We start from the raw sequence: 25,260 nt of genomic DNA on the forward strand, positions 1-25,260 counted from the left end.
AATTACTTTCTCTATATTTTTTTTAATAAAAATTAGTTTTAATATACCGATAAGTGAAAAAATAAAATAGAAATATCCATTCAATAGTATATAAAACTCATTCCTTTGAATTAACTTTTTCAATTTGATAATTAATATTAAATCGATGAATTTATTTAGTTATCCCAATTTTTGTTTGTTTAACCGATAATATTTATAAAAATAAACTAAATAATCATCATTTACTTGAGAATAGTAAATTATTAAATGTTATTTGAATTTGTAATCAATTATAGGAATATAAATATAGAAATATAATAATTATTGTTGTAGAACGGTTTTTATTTATTTATTACGTAACAGTATTTTTTGTTAAATTTTTTATGTTAATTAGAGATTTTTTTTATAAGCATAAATAAGCGTTCACCAATTGATTTTTGTGTTTAGCTCTAACGGAGTTGGCACGAACTAATCATTGGGCAGACTAAGAAATTGCCGTCCGTATATGAAGACTAGTTTCGTGGTCGCGATCCGCGATATGAAATTGTCGATTTATCCTGAATAGTTTTTGGGTGAATATTTTTTTATGAAAAACTATATAAACATGTTAGTACTAAGATTGTTCAGTGTTATATTCTTATTGGGAATCTCCTTTGCGTCGGATTCTTTCGATTATGCAGGTAAGTTATATATCGAATTACCTGTGACATTTTATAATAACAAACAAATTATTTATATCTAAACTTTAGTTAAAAGACGACTAGTATGAAATTATTTGAAAAATAAATCTGTTGTCACGATAAAAAATTCGTTATTAAGTTGAATAAATAAATTGATATCTTCAGTCAGGTGTACATTAAACAAAATGGCGAAGGTATACTTTCCAGTTTTATGAGAAAATAGAGACCGTCGTCGAGTTACCTGTAGTAGGTACCTGGGTGTAGTTAGGTTTAGATATTTTAAAATAGATAGCAATAAATGCCGTGCCTGTTCAATTTTATTACATCTAATAACAATTATTGAATTGTTTAGTCTAATATTGATTGTCTGTATTCATTTCGAAAAGAAAAATTTTTATATGGGTAGTTAGTACAAGACGAATTAGTCCAATCCCTGATTATACAATTTAAAAAAATTTGTCATGCCATGTCAGGAACCTTGTTAATTAAATATTTTTAATTGTGATTTTGTTGTAAATAATGAAATAATTTAAAATTTGTGTATAAATTCATACAAATTTGTTTATATATCAAAATTTGTTAAAAAATCTAAATTTTCTAAAGTAAAATGTTTTTGGCAATACTATTAATTATGGAATGGGTGGTTGAAATTATTATTATTCTATTATAAATAAATAAAAACAAGATATTTTCTTGGATATTGTTTATTTTATAATAAAAATATTATCACATTTTAAATTTTGTATCTGAAACTTTAGTAAAAACTACATTCGTGAGCTAAAAAATGTTTCTTGTCCTAACACTTCAACAATATGTTCTAATTAGGGTTATACCTGGTTCACCACTATCAGTTGTTTACCAATTCACAACTCCAAGACAACAAACAAGAATTCTACCTTAAAATGGACACAACAAGTGGTAAAATCATTACCAAGAGACTGGTAATTTTCTTCGGAGACGCTGTTCCGGAACAAAAAGGTGCACATAAGAGAGAGATTTACCGATTCATTGTTAGCAGTCTAACAAGGGTTCAGAGAAATGTGAGTGTGTGTTGAAGAAGACTTTAGGCAACTAACCTTGAGCCAAAAAGGCCATCTACTGGTCTTAAATTAACCCCCAAACGTTAATTAGACTGACGATTCATTTCTTCTCAAACGAAAGACCCGGAAAGACCTACAGAAGTCCCGGAGAAAGATTTGTGGCTTTCGGAGGAGGTTTTTGGATGATTTCAGCGGTGTGGTTAACGGTGAACAAGATTTCTGTCAACCTACAGGGAGTGACCGAAGATGGAGTACAGAAATTGGATTGTTATTAGGTCCAGGGGTGGTAAGTTTTTGGATGATTTAAGCGGTGAGGTTAACGGTGAACAAGATGTCTGTCAACCTACAGGGGATGACCGAAGATGGAGTACAGAAATTGGATTGTTATTAGGTCCAGGGGTGGTAAGTTTTTGGATGATTTCAGCGGTGAGGTTAACGGTGAACAAGATGTCTGTCAACCTACAGGGGGTGACCGAAGATGGAGTACAGAAATTGGATTGTTATTAGGTCCAGGGGTGGTAAGTTTTTGGATGATTTCAGCGGTGAGGTTAACGGTGAACAAGATGTCTGTCAACCTACAGGGGGTGACCGAAGATGGAGTACAGAAATTGGATTGTTATTAGGTCCAGGGGTGGTAAGTTTTTGGATGATTTCAGCGGTGAGGTTAACGGTGAACAAGATGTCTGTCAACCTACAGGGGATGACCGAAGATGGAGTACAGAAATTGGATTGTTATTAGGTCCAGGGGTGGTAAGTTTTTGGATGATTTCAGCGGTGAGGTTAACGGTGAACAAGATGTTTGTCAACCTACAGGGGGTGACCGAAGATGGAGTACAGAAATTGGATTGTTATTAGGTCCAGGGGTGGTAAGTTTTTGGATGATTTAAGCGGTGAGGTTAACGGTGAACAAGATGTCTGTCAACATACAGGGGGTGACCGAAGATGGAGTACAGAAATTGGATTGTTATTAGGTCCAGGGGTGGTAAGTTTTTGGATGATTTCAGCGGTGAGGTTAACGGTGAACAAGATGTCTGTCAGCCTACAGGGGGTGACCGAAGATGGAGTACAGAAATTGGATTGTTATTAGGTCCAGGGGTGGTAATACTAAATATCGATAGGTCGAAAACCGATTAACAACGAAAATAAAAAACTATAAAACCTCACAAGTGATCTTTCTTCAATAACTCTGAAATAATTTCTCCTACCAATGTACAAACGGCGTTAGGATGGCCGGCGGGAATTAAGGGAAACACACTAGCATCAGCCACCCTCAATCCCTCCACCCCGAACACTTTAAAATTGGAATCCACCACAGCGCCTTCGCGGGGATCCCTCCCCATGGGGCAAGTACCGACAGGGTGATAAGCGGCCAAACCCAAATGCCTTATATAACAATACCAAAAATCTTTGCCGAGGAATTCGTGGTTAGAACAACCCGGTATCTGTTCGACCTCCAATTTCGTAGAAATCCGACGAAAAGCTTCGGTTTTAGTGAGATTCAGAACCATTTGGATACCTTCAAATACGGTATCTATATCTTTGCCATCGGGATCGCTCAACAAATTGAAATCGATCGAAGGATATTCGTAAGGACTGTCGCTTTTCAATCTTAACGTACCCGTCGAACGACTACGCAACAAGAGGACGGTAAAAGTCAAAGGACCGACTATAGTTTTGTTATAAAGAGCGTTCCAAGTATCGTTGTCCACATTTTGAAACCTTTGTCCGATCGAGGATTGATTAGACGACGATATAACTATTTCTATATCGGGATAACGAGTTTTCCGAGTGTCGTAGAAACCTAAACCGTCAATACGATTAGCGGCCGTCAAATCCCCAACGCCATTCAGGTAATCTTCGATTTTTTCTCGGAGATCTTTAATCGGAGGCGTATAATTCGAGGAGAATGGTATTCCGCAATAAACGGTTTCCCGTAGTTTACCGCCGACTTGTAAATTTTGTACCGGCGGTATACCTAAATTGTTGAGGTGGTTTTCGGGTCCTATGCCCGAAAGCATCAATATTTGCGGCGACGAAAACACTCCGGCGGATAATACGATTTCATTTTTGGCCGTTACTCTGTATTTTTTCTTATTTTTGGTAAAAATTACTCCGGTGGCGCGTCTAGCGTCGTCGCTAATTTCTATTTTGGTTACGTAGCTGTGCAACGATACCGATAGATTTCGTCTAGTAGCCGCGGGTTTCAGAAACGCCGTCGCTTGATCGAATCTCCTCCCGTTTTTCGTGTGTATTTGTAAAATCGTGGCGCCCTCCTGATCCTTACCGTTGTAATCGGTGATATCGACGCCCAATTCCTGGTTAGCTTCGAGGAATAATTTCGTATAGTTCGAAGGGGGTACGTGGTGGTTGGTATAGAGTAAACCGCCTTCTCCGTGGTAATTCCAATCTACTATTGCGTCCGGATTCGTTTTGTGGAAATCCTCGGAGTATTTGAATATATCGAGGATGTTTTCGTAATCCCAGGTATCGTCTTGAAGTAATCGAGACCAATGGTTGAAATCTTTTTTGTTTCCGCGGGCGTAAACCAGTTCGTTTATTAAGGAGGTTCCTCCGAGTCCTTTTCCCGATAAGCCTCTGCATTGCTTCTTCACCGTGCCTAGAAAATTGAATAAAATAAAATATTTTTGCGAGGGGAACGAAATTCGAGGTTATGGTATAAAATCGAAGCGAAATTTTGAACAGCCCTCGTAATTTTACAGTTGTAGTATCGTGTTTTTTGTTGGGTAGTTTTTCTGCGGGTCATTGGACTTTTTATGGCTTTAATATCGGTTTAAAAAAGATTTGATTGATTGCGTTCATAAAACTTAACTGTATTTTGGTAAATTCCGATCTGGTACGTCAAATTTCAAACAGCTTTCAGTTGAGTTCCTCCAAATTCTGTTGTTAGACGTAGGTGATGTCGAACAAGGTGTCGATTTGATTTGATTAAGGCGGAAAAAATGATGATTGAGATTTAAAACGACGCGCAGCTACAATAAACACTGAGAAAAATTGTTGAGTTGTACACGATTTGAAAATATTGTTGATACAATTATGAAAATGATAGAGGTAGAAGAAGAAATAAGAAATCGGAAGGATTTGGACACAAAAATAGAGGAAAGCGTTTGGGAATAGTAAATAACGATGGAAATTCTTTGGAAAAGTCCTTTATCAATATTTTCACTCTAGAATAGTTATTAAATGAAAGTTTTATTTTATTTTTCAAATATCCTTTTAGCTCGTTGGTTTGTTCGCAATTTTGTTACAAAATCTTGTCAGTATCGTCAGGAAAAACTTGGATGTTCGATGTTAGTGTTCAAATTTAGTTAATCTGATTTCACCGTTACCGTCATACGTTCTACGAGATTTTTTTGAGTTCTTGATAAGCAATTTTCAAATTTCTACACTCGCAGTTTCATATTTTTATCAAAAGCTTAGCTTTTAGCTTGTTAATAGGGTTGCCAAATCGTTTTTAGTGTTTATTACTTTTGTCGTACACCTCGTATATTGATATAATGCGAACAAAACACTAAATTTTCAAATTTCTACACTCGCAGTTTCATATTTTCATCAAAAATAGTTTATTAGCTTGTTTATATCGTTGCCAAATCGTTTTTAGTGTTTATTACTTTTGTCGTACACCTCGTATATTGATATAGTGCGAACAAAACACGAAATTTTCAAATTTCTACACTCGCAGTTTCATATTTTCATCAAAAATAGTTTATTAGCTTGTTTATAGAGTTGCCAAATCGTTTTTAGTGTTTATTACTTTTGTCGTACACCTCGTATATTGATATAGTGCGAACAAAACACGAAATTTTCAAATTTCTACACTCGCAGTTTCATATTTTTATCAAAAATAGTTTATTAGCTTGTTTATATCGTTGCCAAATCGTTTTTAGTGTTTATTACTTTTGTCGTACACCTCGTATATTGATATAATGCGAACAAAACACTAAATTTTCAAATTTCTACACTCGCAGTTTCATATTTTCATCAAAAATAGTTTATTAGCTTGTTTATATCGTTGCCAAATCGTTTTTAGTGTTTATTACTTTTGTCGTACACCTCGTATATTGATATAATGCGAACAAAACACTAAATTTTCAAATTTCTACACTCGCAGTTTCATATTTTCATCAAAAATAGTTTATTAGCTTGTTTATATCGTTGCCAAATCGTTTTTAGTGTTTATTACTTTTGTCGTACACCTCGTATATTGATATAATGCGAACAAAACACTAAATTTTCAAATTTCTACACTCGCAGTTCCATATTTTTATCAAAAATAGTTTATTAGCTTGTTTATAGGGTTGCCAAATCGTTTTTAGTGTTTATTACTTTTGTCGTACACCTCGTATATTGATATAATGCCAACAAAACACGAAATTTTCAAATTTCTACACTCGCAGTTTCATATTTTCATCAAAAATAGTTTATTAGCTTGTTTATAGAGTTGCCAAATCGTTTTTAGTGTTTATTACTTTTGTCGTACACCTCGTATATTGATATAGTGCGAACAAAACACGAAATTTTCAAATTTCTACACTCGCAGTTTCATATTTTCATCAAAAATAGTTTATTAGCTTGTTTATATCGTTGCCAAATCGTTTTTAGTGTTTATTACTTTTGTCGTACACCTCGTATATTGATATAGTGCGAACAAAACACTAAATTTTCAAATTTCTACACTCGCAGTTTCATATTTTCATCAAAAATAGTTTATTAGCTTGTTTATATCGTTGCCAAATCGTTTTTAGTGTTTATTACTTTTGTCGTACACCTCGTATATTGATATAGTGCGAACAAAACACGAAATTTTCAAATTTCTACACTCGCAGTTTCATATTTTCATCAAAAATAGTTTATTAGCTTGTTTATATCGTTGCCAAATCGTTTTTAGTGTTTATTACTTTTGTCGTACACCTCGTATATTGATATAGTGCGAACAAAACACGAAATTTTCAAATTTCTACACTCGCAGTTTCATATTTTCATCAAAAACAGTTTATTAGCTTGTTTATAGAGTTGCCAAATCGTTTTTAGTGTTTATTACTTTTGTCGTACACCTCGTATATTGATATAGTGCGAACAAAACACGAAATTTTCAAATTTCTACACTCGCAGTTTCATATTTTCATCAAAAATAGTTTATTAGCTTGTTTATAGAGTTGCCAAATCGTTTTTAGTGTTTATTACTTTTGTCGTACACCTCGTATATTGATATAGTGCGAACAAAACACGAAATTTTCAAATTTCTACACTCGCAGTTTCATATTTTCATCTAAAATACTTTATTAGCTTGTTTATAGAGTTGCCAAATCGTTTTTAGTGTTTATTACTTTTGTCGTACACCTCGTATATTAATATAATGCGAACAAAACACGAAATTTTCAAATTTCTACACTCGCAGTTTCATATTTTTATCAAAAATAGTTTATTAGCTTGTTTATATCGTTGCCAAATCGTTTTTAGTGTTTATTACTTTTGTCGTACACCTCGTATATTAATATAATGCGAACAAAACACGAACTTTTCAAATTTCTACACTCGCAGTTTCATATTTTTATCAAAAATAGTTTATTAGCTTGTTTATATCGTTGCCAAATCGTTTTTAGTGTTTATTACTTTTGTCGTACACCTCGTATATTGATATAGTGCGAACAAAACACGAAATTTTCAAATTTCTACACTCGCAGTTTCATATTTTCATCAAAAATAGTTTATTAGCTTGTTTATATCGTTGCCAAATCGTTTTTAGTGTTTATTACTTTTGTCGTACACCTCGTATATTGATATAGTGCGAACAAAACACGAAATTTTCAAATTTCTACACTCGCAGTTTCATATTTTCATCAAAAATAGTTTATTAGCTTGTTTATAGAGTTGCCAAATCGTTTTTAGTGTTTATTACTTTTGTCGTACACCTCGTATATTGATATAGTGCGAACAAAACACGAAATTTTCAAATTTCTACACTCGCAGTTTCATATTTTCATCAAAAATAGTTTATTAGCTTGTTTATAGAGTTGCCAAATCGTTTTTAGTGTTTATTACTTTTGTCGTACACCTCGTATATTAATATAATGCGAACAAAACACGAAATTTTCAAATTTCTACACTCGCAGTTTCATATTTTTATCAAAAATAGTTTATTAGCTTGTTTATATCGTTGCCAAATCGTTTTTAGTGTTTATTACTTTTGTCGTACACCTCGTATATTAATATAATGCGAACAAAACACGAAATTTTCAAATTTCTACACTCGCAGTTTCATATTTTTATCAAAAATAGTTTATTAGCTTGTTTATATCGTTGCCAAATCGTTTTTAGTGTTTATTACTTTTGTCGTACACCTCGTATATTAATATAATGCGAACAAAACACAAAATTTTCAAATTTCTACACTCGCATTTTCATATTTTTATCAAAAATAGTTTATTAGCTTGTTTATATCGTTGCCAAATCGTTTTTAGTGTTTATTACTTTTGTCGTACACCTCGTATATTGATATAGTGCGAACAAAACACGAAATTTTCAAATTTCTACACTCGCAGTTTCATATTTTTATCAAAAATAGTTTATTAGCTTGTTTATATCGTTGCCAAATCGTTTTTAGTGTTTATTACTTTTGTCGTACACCTCGTATATTAATATAATGCGAACAAAACACGAAATTTTCAAATTTCTACACTCGCATTTTCATATTTTTATCAAAAATAGTTTATTAGCTTGTTTATATCGTTGCCAAATCGTTTTTAGTGTTTATTACTTTTGTCGTACACCTCGTATATTAATATAATGCGAACAAAACACGAAATTTTCAAATTTCTACACTCGCAGTTTCATATTTTCATCAAAAATAGTTTATTAGCTTGTTTATATCGTTGCCAAATCGTTTTTAGTGTTTATTACTTTTGTCGTACACCTCGTATATTAATATAATGCGAACAAAACACGAAATTTTCAAATTTCTACAATCGCAGTTTCATATTTTTATCAAAAATAGTTTATTAGCTTGTTTATATCGTTGCCAAATCGTTTTTAGTGTTTATTACTTTTGTCGTACACCTCGTATATTGATATAGTGCGAACAAAACACGAAATTTTCAAATTTCTACACTCGCAGTTTCATATTTTCATCAAAAATAGTTTATTAGCTTGTTTATATCGTTGCCAAATCGTTTTTAGTGTTTATTACTTTTGTCGTACACCTCGTATATTAATATAATGCGAACAAAACACGAAATTTTCAAATTTCTACAATCGCAGTTTCATATTTTTATCAAAAATAGTTTATTAGCTTGTTTATATCGTTGCCAAATCGTTTTTAGTGTTTATTACTTTTGTCGTACACCTCGTATATTGATATAGTGCGAACAAAACACGAAATTTTCAAATTTCTACACTCGCAGTTTCATATTTTCATCAAAAATAGTTTATTAGCTTGTTTATAGAGTTGCCAAATCGTTTTTAGTGTTTATTACTTTTGTCGTACACCTCGTATATTAATATAATGCGAACAAAACACGAAATTTTCAAATTTCTACACTCGCAGTTTCATATTTTTATCAAAAATAGTTTATTAGCTTGTTTATAGAGTTGCCAAATCGTTTTTAGTGTTTATTACTTTTGTCGTACACCTCGTATATTAATATAATGCGAACAAAACACGAAATTTTCAAATTTCTACACTCGCAGTTTCATATTTTCATCAAAAATAGTTTATTAGCTTGTTTATATCGTTGCCAAATCGTTTTTAGTGTTTATTACTTTTGTCGTACACCTCGTATATTAATATAATGCGAACAAAACACGAAATTTTCAAATTTCTACACTCGCAGTTTCATATTTTTATCAAAAGCTTAGCTTTTAGCTTGTTAATAGGGTTGCCAAATCGTTTTTAGTGTTTATTACTTTTGTCGTACACCTCGTATATTGATATAATGCGAACAAAACACTAAATTTTCAAATTTCTACACTCGCAGTTTCATATTTTCATCAAAAATAGTTTATTAGCTTGTTTATATCGTTGCCAAATCGTTTTTAGTGTTTATTACTTTTGTCGTACACCTCGTATATTGATATAGTGCGAACAAAACACGAAATTTTCAAATTTCTACACTCGCAGTTTCATATTTTCATCAAAAATAGTTTATTAGCTTGTTTATAGAGTTGCCAAATCGTTTTTAGTGTTTATTACTTTTGTCGTACACCTCGTATATTGATATAGTGCGAACAAAACACGAAATTTTCAAATTTCTACACTCGCAGTTTCATATTTTTATCAAAAATAGTTTATTAGCTTGTTTATATCGTTGCCAAATCGTTTTTAGTGTTTATTACTTTTGTCGTACACCTCGTATATTGATATAATGCGAACAAAACACTAAATTTTCAAATTTCTACACTCGCAGTTTCATATTTTCATCAAAAATAGTTTATTAGCTTGTTTATATCGTTGCCAAATCGTTTTTAGTGTTTATTACTTTTGTCGTACACCTCGTATATTGATATAATGCGAACAAAACACTAAATTTTCAAATTTCTACACTCGCAGTTTCATATTTTCATCAAAAATAGTTTATTAGCTTGTTTATATCGTTGCCAAATCGTTTTTAGTGTTTATTACTTTTGTCGTACACCTCGTATATTGATATAATGCGAACAAAACACTAAATTTTCAAATTTCTACACTCGCAGTTCCATATTTTTATCAAAAATAGTTTATTAGCTTGTTTATAGGGTTGCCAAATCGTTTTTAGTGTTTATTACTTTTGTCGTACACCTCGTATATTGATATAATGCCAACAAAACACGAAATTTTCAAATTTCTACACTCGCAGTTTCATATTTTCATCAAAAATAGTTTATTAGCTTGTTTATAGAGTTGCCAAATCGTTTTTAGTGTTTATTACTTTTGTCGTACACCTCGTATATTGATATAGTGCGAACAAAACACGAAATTTTCAAATTTCTACACTCGCAGTTTCATATTTTCATCAAAAATAGTTTATTAGCTTGTTTATATCGTTGCCAAATCGTTTTTAGTGTTTATTACTTTTGTCGTACACCTCGTATATTGATATAGTGCGAACAAAACACTAAATTTTCAAATTTCTACACTCGCAGTTTCATATTTTCATCAAAAATAGTTTATTAGCTTGTTTATATCGTTGCCAAATCGTTTTTAGTGTTTATTACTTTTGTCGTACACCTCGTATATTGATATAGTGCGAACAAAACACGAAATTTTCAAATTTCTACACTCGCAGTTTCATATTTTCATCAAAAATAGTTTATTAGCTTGTTTATATCGTTGCCAAATCGTTTTTAGTGTTTATTACTTTTGTCGTACACCTCGTATATTGATATAGTGCGAACAAAACACGAAATTTTCAAATTTCTACACTCGCAGTTTCATATTTTCATCAAAAACAGTTTATTAGCTTGTTTATAGAGTTGCCAAATCGTTTTTAGTGTTTATTACTTTTGTCGTACACCTCGTATATTGATATAGTGCGAACAAAACACGAAATTTTCAAATTTCTACACTCGCAGTTTCATATTTTCATCAAAAATAGTTTATTAGCTTGTTTATAGAGTTGCCAAATCGTTTTTAGTGTTTATTACTTTTGTCGTACACCTCGTATATTGATATAGTGCGAACAAAACACGAAATTTTCAAATTTCTACACTCGCAGTTTCATATTTTCATCTAAAATACTTTATTAGCTTGTTTATAGAGTTGCCAAATCGTTTTTAGTGTTTATTACTTTTGTCGTACACCTCGTATATTAATATAATGCGAACAAAACACGAAATTTTCAAATTTCTACACTCGCAGTTTCATATTTTTATCAAAAATAGTTTATTAGCTTGTTTATATCGTTGCCAAATCGTTTTTAGTGTTTATTACTTTTGTCGTACACCTCGTATATTAATATAATGCGAACAAAACACGAAATTTTCAAATTTCTACACTCGCAGTTTCATATTTTTATCAAAAATAGTTTATTAGCTTGTTTATATCGTTGCCAAATCGTTTTTAGTGTTTATTACTTTTGTCGTACACCTCGTATATTGATATAGTGCGAACAAAACACGAAATTTTCAAATTTCTACACTCGCAGTTTCATATTTTCATCAAAAATAGTTTATTAGCTTGTTTATATCGTTGCCAAATCGTTTTTAGTGTTTATTACTTTTGTCGTACACCTCGTATATTGATATAGTGCGAACAAAACACGAAATTTTCAAATTTCTACACTCGCAGTTTCATATTTTCATCAAAAATAGTTTATTAGCTTGTTTATAGAGTTGCCAAATCGTTTTTAGTGTTTATTACTTTTGTCGTACACCTCGTATATTGATATAGTGCGAACAAAACACGAAATTTTCAAATTTCTACACTCGCAGTTTCATATTTTCATCAAAAATAGTTTATTAGCTTGTTTATAGAGTTGCCAAATCGTTTTTAGTGTTTATTACTTTTGTCGTACACCTCGTATATTAATATAATGCGAACAAAACACGAAATTTTCAAATTTCTACACTCGCAGTTTCATATTTTTATCAAAAATAGTTTATTAGCTTGTTTATATCGTTGCCAAATCGTTTTTAGTGTTTATTACTTTTGTCGTACACCTCGTATATTAATATAATGCGAACAAAACACGAAATTTTCAAATTTCTACACTCGCAGTTTCATATTTTTATCAAAAATAGTTTATTAGCTTGTTTATATCGTTGCCAAATCGTTTTTAGTGTTTATTACTTTTGTCGTACACCTCGTATATTAATATAATGCGAACAAAACACAAAATTTTCAAATTTCTACACTCGCATTTTCATATTTTTATCAAAAATAGTTTATTAGCTTGTTTATATCGTTGCCAAATCGTTTTTAGTGTTTATTACTTTTGTCGTACACCTCGTATATTGATATAGTGCGAACAAAACACGAAATTTTCAAATTTCTACACTCGCAGTTTCATATTTTTATCAAAAATAGTTTATTAGCTTGTTTATATCGTTGCCAAATCGTTTTTAGTGTTTATTACTTTTGTCGTACACCTCGTATATTAATATAATGCGAACAAAACACGAAATTTTCAAATTTCTACACTCGCATTTTCATATTTTTATCAAAAATAGTTTATTAGCTTGTTTATATCGTTGCCAAATCGTTTTTAGTGTTTATTACTTTTGTCGTACACCTCGTATATTAATATAATGCGAACAAAACACGAAATTTTCAAATTTCTACACTCGCAGTTTCATATTTTCATCAAAAATAGTTTATTAGCTTGTTTATATCGTTGCCAAATCGTTTTTAGTGTTTATTACTTTTGTCGTACACCTCGTATATTAATATAATGCGAACAAAACACGAAATTTTCAAATTTCTACAATCGCAGTTTCATATTTTTATCAAAAATAGTTTATTAGCTTGTTTATATCGTTGCCAAATCGTTTTTAGTGTTTATTACTTTTGTCGTACACCTCGTATATTGATATAGTGCGAACAAAACACGAAATTTTCAAATTTCTACACTCGCAGTTTCATATTTTCATCAAAAATAGTTTATTAGCTTGTTTATATCGTTGCCAAATCGTTTTTAGTGTTTATTACTTTTGTCGTACACCTCGTATATTAATATAATGCGAACAAAACACGAAATTTTCAAATTTCTACAATCGCAGTTTCATATTTTTATCAAAAATAGTTTATTAGCTTGTTTATATCGTTGCCAAATCGTTTTTAGTGTTTATTACTTTTGTCGTACACCTCGTATATTGATATAGTGCGAACAAAACACGAAATTTTCAAATTTCTACACTCGCAGTTTCATATTTTCATCAAAAATAGTTTATTAGCTTGTTTATAGAGTTGCCAAATCGTTTTTAGTGTTTATTACTTTTGTCGTACACCTCGTATATTAATATAATGCGAACAAAACACGAAATTTTCAAATTTCTACACTCGCAGTTTCATATTTTTATCAAAAATAGTTTATTAGCTTGTTTATAGAGTTGCCAAATCGTTTTTAGTGTTTATTACTTTTGTCGTACACCTCGTATATTAATATAATGCGAACAAAACACGAAATTTTCAAATTTCTACACTCGCAGTTTCATATTTTCATCAAAAATAGTTTATTAGCTTGTTTATATCGTTGCCAAATCGTTTTTAGTGTTTATTACTTTTGTCGTACACCTCGTATATTAATATAATGCGAACAAAACACGAAATTTTCAAATTTCTACACTCGCAGTTTCATATTTTTATCAAAAATAGTTTATTAGCTTGTTTATATCGTTGCCAAATCGTTTTTAGTGTTTATTACTTTTGTCGTACACCTCGTATATTGATATAGTGCGAACAAAACACGAAATTTTCAAATTTCTACACTCGCAGTTTCATATTTTCATCAAAAATAGTTTATTAGCTTGTTTATAGAGTTGCCAAATCGTTTTTAGTGTTTATTACTTTTGTCGTACACCTCGTATATTGATATAGTGCGAACAAAACACGAAATTTTCAAATTTCTACACTCGCAGTTTCATATTTTCATCAAAAATAGTTTATTAGCTTGTTTATATCGTTGCCAAATCGTTTTTAGTGTTTATTACTTTTGTCGTACACCTCGTATATTGATATAGTGCGAACAAAACACGAAATTTTCAAATTTCTACACTCGCAGTTTCATATTTTTATCAAAAATAGTTTATTAGCTTGTTTATATCGTTGCCAAATCGTTTTTAGTGTTTATTACTTTTGTCGTACACCTCGTATATTAATATAATGCGAACAAAACACGAAATTTTCAAATTTCTACACTCGCAGTTTCATATTTTTATCAAAAATAGTTTATTAGCTTGTTTATATCGTTGCCAAATCGTTTTTAGTGTTTATTACTTTTGTCGTACACCTCGTATATTGATATAGTGCGAACAAAACACGAAATTTTCAAATTTCTACACTCGCAGTTTCATATTTTCATCAAAAATAGTTTATTAGCTTGTTTATAGAGTTGCCAAATCGTTTTTAGTGTTTATTACTTTTGTCGTACACCTCGTATATTAATATAATGCGAACAAAACACGAAATTTTCAAATTTCTACACTCGCAGTTTCATATTTTTATCAAAAATAGTTTATTAGCTTGTTTATATCGTTGCCAAATCGTTTTTAGTGTTTATTACTTTTGTCGTACACCTCGTATATTGATATAGTGCGAACAAAACACGAAATTTTCAAATTTCTACACTCGCAGTTTCATATTTTCATCAAAAATAGTTTATTAGCTTGTTTATAGAGTTGCCAAATCGTTTTTAGTGTTTATTACTTTTGTCGTACACCTCGTATATTAATATAATGCGAACAAAACACGAAATTTTCAAATTTCTACACTCGCAGTTTCATATTTTTATCAAAAATAGTTTATTAGCTTGTTTATATCGTTGCCAAATCGTTTTTAGTGTTTATTACTTTTGTCGTACACCTCGTATATTAATATAATGCGAACAAAACACGAAATTTTCAAATTTCTACAATCGCAGTTTCATATTTTTATCAAAAATAGTTTATTAGCTTGTTTATATCGTTGCCAAATCGTTTTTAGTGTTTATTACTTTTGTCGTACACCTCGTATATTGATATAGTGCGAACAAAACACGAAATTTTCAAATTTCTACACTCGCAGTTTCATATTTTTATCAAAAATAGTTTATTAGCTTGTTTATAGAGTTGCCAAATCGTTTTTAGTGTTTATTACTTTTGTCGTACACCTCGTATATTAATATAATGCGAACAAAACACGAAATTTTCAAATTTCTACACTCGCAGTTTCATATTTTTATCAAAAATAGTTTATTAGCTTGTTTATATCGTTGCCAAATCGTTTTTAGTGTTTATTACTTTTGTCGTACACCTCGTATATTAATATAATGCGAACAAAACACGAAATTTTCAAATTTCTACAATCGCAGTTTCATATTTTTATCAAAAATAGTTTATTAGCTTGTTTATATCGTTGCCAAATCGTTTTTAGTGTTTATTACTTTTGTCGTACACCTCGTATATTGATATAGTGCGAACAAAACACGAAATTTTCAAATTTCTACACTCGCAGTTTCATATTTTCATCAAAAATAGTTTATTAGCTTGTTTATAGAGTTGCCAAATCGTTTTTAGTGTTTATTACTTTTGTCGTACACCTCGTATATTAATATAATGCGAACAAAACACGAAATTTTCAAATTTCTACACTCGCAGTTTCATATTTTTATCAAAAATAGTTTATTAGCTTGTTTATAGAGTTGCCAAATCGTTTTTAGTGTTTATTACTTTTGTCGTACACCTCGTATATTAATATAATGCGAACAAAACACGAAATTTTCAAATTTCTACACTCGCAGTTTCATATTTTCATCAAAAATAGTTTATTAGCTTGTTTATATCGTTGCCAAATCGTTTTTAGTGTTTATTACTTTTGTCGTACACCTCGTATATTAATATAATGCGAACAAAACACGAAATTTTCAAATTTCTACACTCGCAGTTTCATATTTTTATCAAAAATAGTTTATTAGCTTGTTTATATCGTTGCCAAATCGTTTTTAGTGTTTATTACTTTTGTCGTACACCTCGTATATTGATATAGTGCGAACAAAACACGAAATTTTCAAATTTCTACACTCGCAGTTTCATATTTTCATCAAAAATAGTTTATTAGCTTGTTTATAGAGTTGCCAAATCGTTTTTAGTGTTTATTACTTTTGTCGTACACCTCGTATATTGATATAGTGCGAACAAAACACGAAATTTTCAAATTTCTACACTCGCAGTTTCATATTTTCATCAAAAATAGTTTATTAGCTTGTTTATATCGTTGCCAAATCGTTTTTAGTGTTTATTACTTTTGTCGTACACCTCGTATATTGATATAGTGCGAACAAAACACGAAATTTTCAAATTTCTACACTCGCAGTTTCATATTTTTATCAAAAATAGTTTATTAGCTTGTTTATATCGTTGCCAAATCGTTTTTAGTGTTTATTACTTTTGTCGTACACCTCGTATATTAATATAATGCGAACAAAACACGAAATTTTCAAATTTCTACACTCGCAGTTTCATATTTTTATCAAAAATAGTTTATTAGCTTGTTTATATCGTTGCCAAATCGTTTTTAGTGTTTATTACTTTTGTCGTACACCTCGTATATTGATATAGTGCGAACAAAACACGAAATTTTCAAATTTCTACACTCGCAGTTTCATATTTTCATCAAAAATAGTTTATTAGCTTGTTTATAGAGTTGCCAAATCGTTTTTAGTGTTTATTACTTTTGTCGTACACCTCGTATATTAATATAATGCGAACAAAACACGAAATTTTCAAATTTCTACACTCGCAGTTTCATATTTTTATCAAAAATAGTTTATTAGCTTGTTTATATCGTTGCCAAATCGTTTTTAGTGTTTATTACTTTTGTCGTACACCTCGTATATTGATATAGTGCGAACAAAACACGAAATTTTCAAATTTCTACACTCGCAGTTTCATATTTTCATCAAAAATAGTTTATTAGCTTGTTTATAGAGTTGCCAAATCGTTTTTAGTGTTTATTACTTTTGTCGTACACCTCGTATATTGATATAGTGCGAACAAAACACGAAATTTTCAAATTTCTACACTCGCAGTTTCATATTTTCATCAAAAATAGTTTATTAGCTTGTTTATAGAGTTGCCAAATCGTTTTTAGTGTTTATTACTTTTGTCGTACACCTCGTATATTAATATAATGCGAACAAAACACGAAATTTTCAAATTTCTACACTCGCAGTTTCATATTTTTATCAAAAATAGTTTATTAGCTTGTTTATATCGTTGCCAAATCGTTTTTAGTGTTTATTACTTTTGTCGTACACCTCGTATATTGATATAGTGCGAACAAAACACGAAATTTTCAAATTTCTACACTCGCAGTTTCATATTTTCATCAAAAATAGTTTATTAGCTTGTTTATAGAGTTGCCAAATCGTTTTTAGTGTTTATTACTTTTGTCGTACACCTCGTATATTGATATAGTGCGAACAAAACACGAAATTTTCAAATTTCTACACTCGCAGTTTCATATTTTCATCAAAAATAGTTTATTAGCTTGTTTATAGAGTTGCCAAATCGTTTTTAGTGTTTATTACTTTTGTCGTACACCTCGTATATTAATATAATGCGAACAAAACACGAAATTTTCAAATTTCTACACTCGCAGTTTCATATTTTTATCAAAAATAGTTTATTAGCTTGTTTATATCGTTGCCAAATCGTTTTTAGTGTTTATTACTTTTGTCGTACACCTCGTATATTGATATAGTGCGAACAAAACACGAAATTTTCAAATTTCTACACTCGCAGTTTCATATTTTCATCAAAAATAGTTTATTAGCTTGTTTATAGAGTTGCCAAATCGTTTTTAGTGTTTATTACTTTTGTCGTACACCTCGTATATTGATATAGTGCGAACAAAACACGAAATTTTCAAATTTCTACACTCGCAGTTTCATATTTTCATCAAAAATAGTTTATTAGCTTGTTTATATCGTTGCCAAATCGTTTTTAGTGTTTATTACTTTTGTCGTACACCTCGTATATTGATATAGTGCGAACAAAACACGAAATTTTCAAATTTCTACACTCGCAGTTTCATATTTTCATCAAAAATAGTTTATTAGCTTGTTTATATCGTTGCCAAATCGTTTTTAGTGTTTATTACTTTTGTCGTACACCTCGTATATTGATATAGTGCGAACAAAACACGAAATTTTCAAATTTCTACACTCGCAGTTTCATATTTTCATCAAAAATAGTTTATTAGCTTGTTTATAGAGTTGCCAAATCGTTTTTAGTGTTTATTACTTTTGTCGTACACCTCGTATATTGATATAGTGCGAACAAAACACGAAATTTTCAAATTTCTACACTCGCAGTTTCATATTTTCATCAAAAATAGTTTATTAGCTTGTTTATAGAGTTGCCAAATCGTTTTTAGTGTTTATTACTTTTGTCGTACACCTCGTATATTGATATAGTGCGAACAAAACACGAAATTTTCAAATTTCTACACTCGCAGTTTCATATTTTCATCAAAAATAGTTTATTAGCTTGTTTATAGAGTTGCCAAATCGTTTTTAGTGTTTATTACTTTTGTCGTACACCTCGTATATTGATATAGTGCGAACAAAACACGAAATTTTCAAATTTCTACACTCGCAGTTTCATATTTTCATCAAAAATAGTTTATTAGCTTGTTTATAGAGTTGCCAAATCGTTTTTAGTGTTTATTACTTTTGTCGTACACCTCGTATATTAATATAATGCGAACAAAACACGAAATTTTCAAATTTCTACACTCGCAGTTTCATATTTTCATCAAAAATAGTTTATTAGCTTGTTTATAGAGTTGCCAAATCGTTTTTAGTGTTTATTACTTTTGTCGTACACCTCGTATATTGATATAGTGCGAACAAAACACGAAATTTTCAAATTTCTACACTCGCAGTTTCATATTTTCATCAAAAATAGTTTATTAGCTTGTTTATAGAGTTGCCAAATCGTTTTTAGTGTTTATTACTTTTGTCGTACACCTCGTATATTGATATAGTGCGAACAAAACACGAAATTTTCAAATTTCTACACTCGCAGTTTCATATTTTCATCAAAAATAGTTTATTAGCTTGTTTATATCGTTGCCAAATCGTTTTTAGTGTTTATTACTTTTGTCGTACACCTCGTATATTGATATAGTGCGAACAAAACACGAAATTTTCAAATTTCTACACTCGCAGTTTCATATTTTTATCAATAATAGTTTATTAGCTTGTTTATATCGTTGCCAAATCGTTTTTAGTGTTTATTACTTTTGTCGTACACCTCGTATATTGATATAGTGCGAACAAAACACGAAATTTTCAAATTTCTACACTCGCAGTTTCATATTTTTATCAATAATAGTTTATTAGCTTGTTTATATCGTTGCCAAATCGTTTTTAGTGTTTATTACTTTTGTCGTACACCTCGTATATTGATATAGTGCGAACAAAACACGAAATTTTCAAATTTCTACACTCGCAGTTTCATATTTTCATCAAAAATAGTTTATTAGCTTGTTTATAGAGTTGCCAAATCGTTTTTAGTGTTTATTACTTTTGTCGTACACCTCGTATATTAATATAATGCGAACAAAACACGAAATTTTCAAATTTCTACACTCGCAGTTTCATATTTTTATCAAAAATAGTTTATTAGCTTGTTTATATCGTTGCCAAATCGTTTTTAGTGTTTATTACTTTTGTCGTACACCTCGTATATTGATATAGTGCGAACAAAACACGAAATTTTCAAATTTCTACACTCGCAGTTTCATATTTTTATCAATAATAGTTTATTAGCTTGTTTATATCGTTGCCAAATCGTTTTTAGTGTTTATTACTTTTGTCGTACACCTCGTATATTAATATAATGCGAACAAAACACGAAATTTTCAAATTTCTACACTCGCAGTTTCATATTTTTATCAAAAATAGTTTATTAGCTTGTTTATATCGTTGCCAAATCGTTTTTAGTGTTTATTACTTTTGTCGTACACCTCGTATATTAATATAATGCGAACAAAACACGAAATTTTCAAATTTCTACACTCGCAGTTTCATATTTTTATCAAAAATAGTTTATTAGCTTGTTTATATCGTTGCCAAATCGTTTTTAGTGTTTATTACTTTTGTCGTACACCTCGTATATTGATATAGTGCGAACAAAACACGAAATTTTCAAATTTCTACATTCGCAGTTTCATATTTTCATCAAAAATAGTTTATTAGCTTGTTTATAGAGTTGCCAAATCGTTTTTAGTGTTTATTACTTTTGTCGTACACCTCGTATATTAATATAATGCGAACAAAACACGAAATTTTCAAATTTCTACACTCGCAGTTTCATATTTTTATCAAAAATAGTTTATTAGCTTGTTTATATCGTTGCCAAATCGTTTTTAGTGTTTATTACTTTTGTCGTACACCTCGTATATTGATATAGTGCGAACAAAACACGAAATTTTCAAATTTCTACACTCGCAGTTTCATATTTTCATCAAAAATAGTTTATTAGCTTGTTTATAGAGTTGCCAAATCGTTTTTAGTGTTTATTACTTTTGTCGTACACCTCGTATATTGATATAGTGCGAACAAAACACGAAATTTTCAAATTTCTACACTCGCAGTTTCATATTTTCATCAAAAATAGTTTATTAGCTTGTTTATAGAGTTGCCAAATCGTTTTTAGTGTTTATTACTTTTGTCGTACACCTCGTATATTGATATAGTGCGAACAAAACACGAAATTTTCAAATTTCTACACTCGCAGTTTCATATTTTTATCAAAAATAGTTTATTAGCTTGTTTATATCGTTGCCAAATCGTTTTTAGTGTTTATTACTTTTGTCGTACACCTCGTATATTGATATAGTGCGAACAAAACACGAAATTTTCAAATTTCTACACTCGCAGTTTCATATTTTCATCAAAAATAGTTTATTAGCTTGTTTATAGAGTTGCCAAATCGTTTTTAGTGTTTATTACTTTTGTCGTACACCTCGTATATTGATATAGTGCGAACAAAACACGAAATTTTCAAATTTCTACACTCGCAGTTTCATATTTTCATCAAAAATAGTTTATTAGCTTGTTTATAGAGTTGCCAAATCGTTTTTAGTGTTTATTACTTTTGTCGTACACCTCGTATATTGATATAGTGCGAACAAAACACGAAATTTTCAAATTTCTACACTCGCAGTTTCATATTTTCATCAAAAATAGTTTATTAGCTTGTTTATAGAGTTGCCAAATCGTTTTTAGTGTTTATTACTTTTGTCGTACACCTCGTATATTAATATAATGCGAACAAAACACGAAATTTTCAAATTTCTACACTCGCAGTTTCATATTTTTATCAAAAATAGTTTATTAGCTTGTTTATATCGTTGCCAAATCGTTTTTAGTGTTTATTACTTTTGTCGTACACCTCGTATATTGATATAGTGCGAACAAAACACGAAATTTTCAAATTTCTACACTCGCAGTTTCATATTTTCATCAAAAATAGTTTATTAGCTTGTTTATAGAGTTGCCAAATCGTTTTTAGTGTTTATTACTTTTGTCGTACACCTCGTATATTAATATAATGCGAACAAAACACGAAATTTTCAAATTTCTACACTCGCAGTTTCATATTTTCATCAAAAATAGTTTATTAGCTTGTTTATATCGTTGCCAAATCGTTTTTAGTGTTTATTACTTTTGTCGTACACCTCGTATATTGATATAGTGCGAACAAAACACGAAATTTTCAAATTTCTACACTCGCAGTTTCATATTTTCATCAAAAATAGTTTATTAGCTTGTTTATAGAGTTGCCAAATCGTTTTTAGTGTTTATTACTTTTGTCGTACACCTCGTATATTGATATAGTGCGAACAAAACACGAAATTTTCAAATTTCTACACTCGCAGTTTCATATTTTTATCAAAAATAGTTTATTAGCTTGTTTATATCGTTGCCAAATCGTTTTTAGTGTTTATTACTTTTGTCGTACACCTCGTATATTGATATAGTGCGAACAAAACACGAAATTTTCAAATTTCTACACTCGCAGTTTCATATTTTCATCAAAAATAGTTTATTAGCTTGTTTATAGAGTTGCCAAATCGTTTTTAGTGTTTATTACTTTTGTCGTACACCTCGTATATTGATATAGTGCGAACAAAACACGAAATTTTCAAATTTCTACACTCGCAGTTTCATATTTTCATCAAAAATAGTTTATTAGCTTGTTTATAGAGTTGCCAAATCGTTTTTAGTGTTTATTACTTTTGTCGTACACCTCGTATATTAATATAATGCGAACAAAACACGAAATTTTCAAATTTCTACACTCGCAGTTTCATATTTTTATCAAAAATAGTTTATTAGCTTGTTTATATCGTTGCCAAATCGTTTTTAGTGTTTATTACTTTTGTCGTACACCTCGTATATTGATATAGTGCGAACAAAACACGAAATTTTCAAATTTCTACACTCGCAGTTTCATATTTTCATCAAAAATAGTTTATTAGCTTGTTTATAGAGTTGCCAAATCGTTTTTAGTGTTTATTACTTTTGTCGTACACCTCGTATATTGATATAGTGCGAACAAAACACGAAATTTTCAAATTTCTACACTCGCAGTTTCATATTTTCATCAAAAATAGTTTATTAGCTTGTTTATAGAGTTGCCAAATCGTTTTTAGTGTTTATTACTTTTGTCGTACACCTCGTATATTGATATAGTGCGAACAAAACACGAAATTTTCAAATTTCTACACTCGCAGTTTCATATTTTTATCAAAAATAGTTTATTAGCTTGTTTATATCGTTGCCAAATCGTTTTTAGTGTTTATTACTTTTGTCGTACACCTCGTATATTGATATAGTGCGAACAAAACACGAAATTTTCAAATTTCTACACTCGCAGTTTCATATTTTCATCAAAAATAGTTTATTAGCTTGTTTATAGAGTTGCCAAATCGTTTTTAGTGTTTATTACTTTTGTCGTACACCTCGTATATTGATATAGTGCGAACAAAACACGAAATTTTCAAATTTCTACACTCGCAGTTTCATATTTTCATCAAAAATAGTTTATTAGCTTGTTTATATCGTTGCCAAATCGTTTTTAGTGTTTATTACTTTTGTCGTACACCTCGTATATTGATATAGTGCGAACAAAACACGAAATTTTCAAATTTCTACACTCGCAGTTTCATATTTTCATCAAAAATAGTTTATTAGCTTGTTTATAGAGTTGCCAAATCGTTTTTAGTGTTTATTACTTTTGTCGTACACCTCGTATATTGATATAGTGCGAACAAAACACGAAATTTTCAAATTTCTACACTCGCAGTTTCATATTTTTATCAAAAATAGTTTATTAGCTTGTTTATATCGTTGCCAAATCGTTTTTAGTGTTTATTACTTTTGTCGTACACCTCGTATATTGATATAGTGCGAACAAAACACGAAATTTTCAAATTTCTACACTCGCAGTTTCATATTTTCATCAAAAATAGTTTATTAGCTTGTTTATATCGTTGCCAAATCGTTTTTAGTGTTTATTACTTTTGTCGTACACCTCGTATATTGATATAGTGCGAACAAAACACGAAATTTTCAAATTTCTACACTCGCAGTTTCATATTTTCATCAAAAATAGTTTATTAGCTTGTTTATAGAGTTGCCAAATCGTTTTTAGTGTTTATTACTTTTGTCGTACACCTCGTATATTGATATAGTGCGAACAAAACACGAAATTTTCAAATTTCTACACTCGCAGTTTCATATTTTCATCAAAAATAGTTTATTAGCTTGTTTATAGAGTTGCCAAATCGTTTTTAGTGTTTATTACTTTTGTCGTACACCTCGTATATTGATATAGTGCGAACAAAACACGAAATTTTCAAATTTCTACACTCGCAGTTTCATATTTTTATCAAAAATAGTTTATTAGCTTGTTTATATCGTTGCCAAATCGTTTTTAGTGTTTATTACTTTTGTCGTACACCTCGTATATTGATATAGTGCGAACAAAACACGAAATTTTCAAATTTCTACACTCGCAGTTTCATATTTTCATCAAAAATAGTTTATTAGCTTGTTTATAGAGTTGCCAAATCGTTTTTAGTGTTTATTACTTTTGTCGTACACCTCGTATATTGATATAGTGCGAACAAAACACGAAATTTTCAAATTTCTACACTCGCAGTTTCATATTTTCATCAAAAATAGTTTATTAGCTTGTTTATAGAGTTGCCAAATCGTTTTTAGTGTTTATTACTTTTGTCGTACACCTCGTATATTGATATAGTGCGAACAAAACACGAAATTTTCAAATTTCTACACTCGCAGTTTCATATTTTCATCAAAAATAGTTTATTAGCTTGTTTATAGAGTTGCCAAATCGTTTTTAGTGTTTATTACTTTTGTCGTACACCTCGTATATTGATATAGTGCGAACAAAACACGAAATTTTCAAATTTCTACACTCGCAGTTTCATATTTTTATCAAAAATAGTTTATTAGCTTGTTTATATCGTTGCCAAATCGTTTTTAGTGTTTATTACTTTTGTCGTACACCTCGTATATTGATATAGTGCGAACAAAACACGAAATTTTCAAATTTCTACACTCGCAGTTTCATATTTTCATCAAAAATAGTTTATTAGCTTGTTTATATCGTTGCCAAATCGTTTTTAGTGTTTATTACTTTTGTCGTACACCTCGTATATTGATATAGTGCGAACAAAACACGAAATTTTCAAATTTCTACACTCGCAGTTTCATATTTTCATCAAAAATAGTTTATTAGCTTGTTTATAGAGTTGCCAAATCGTTTTTAGTGTTTATTACTTTTGTCGTACACCTCGTATATTGATATAGTGCGAACAAAACACGAAATTTTCA

General features: G+C 30.1%; 2 protein-coding genes across 2 annotated transcripts in view; one reads left to right on the top strand and one right to left on the bottom strand.

The window, feature by feature from the left end:
* Positions 1 to 420: 420 nt before the first annotated feature.
* The window catches only part of LOC130444914 (calsyntenin-1), a 71,531-nt gene continuing 46,691 nt past the window's right edge, over positions 421 to 25,260 (top strand). Inside the window, exon 1 of the mRNA XM_056780278.1 lies at positions 421 to 659. Coding sequence (XP_056636256.1) covers positions 566 to 659 — 94 coding nt within the window. The 5' untranslated portion in view covers positions 421 to 565. The remainder of the gene's footprint in view (positions 660 to 25,260) is intronic.
* LOC130444915 (glucose dehydrogenase [FAD, quinone]-like) overlaps positions 1,159 to 25,260 on the bottom strand; it is a 29,828-nt gene continuing 5,726 nt past the window's right edge. Inside the window, exon 3 of the mRNA XM_056780281.1 lies at positions 1,159 to 4,316. Within this exon, the coding sequence (XP_056636259.1) occupies positions 2,860 to 4,316 (1,457 nt within the window). The 3' untranslated portion in view covers positions 1,159 to 2,859. The remainder of the gene's footprint in view (positions 4,317 to 25,260) is intronic.

This window comes from Diorhabda sublineata, chromosome 6, assembly GCF_026230105.1.
Source record: "Diorhabda sublineata isolate icDioSubl1.1 chromosome 6, icDioSubl1.1, whole genome shotgun sequence".
NCBI classification, from domain to species: Eukaryota; Metazoa; Arthropoda; class Insecta; order Coleoptera; family Chrysomelidae; genus Diorhabda; species Diorhabda sublineata.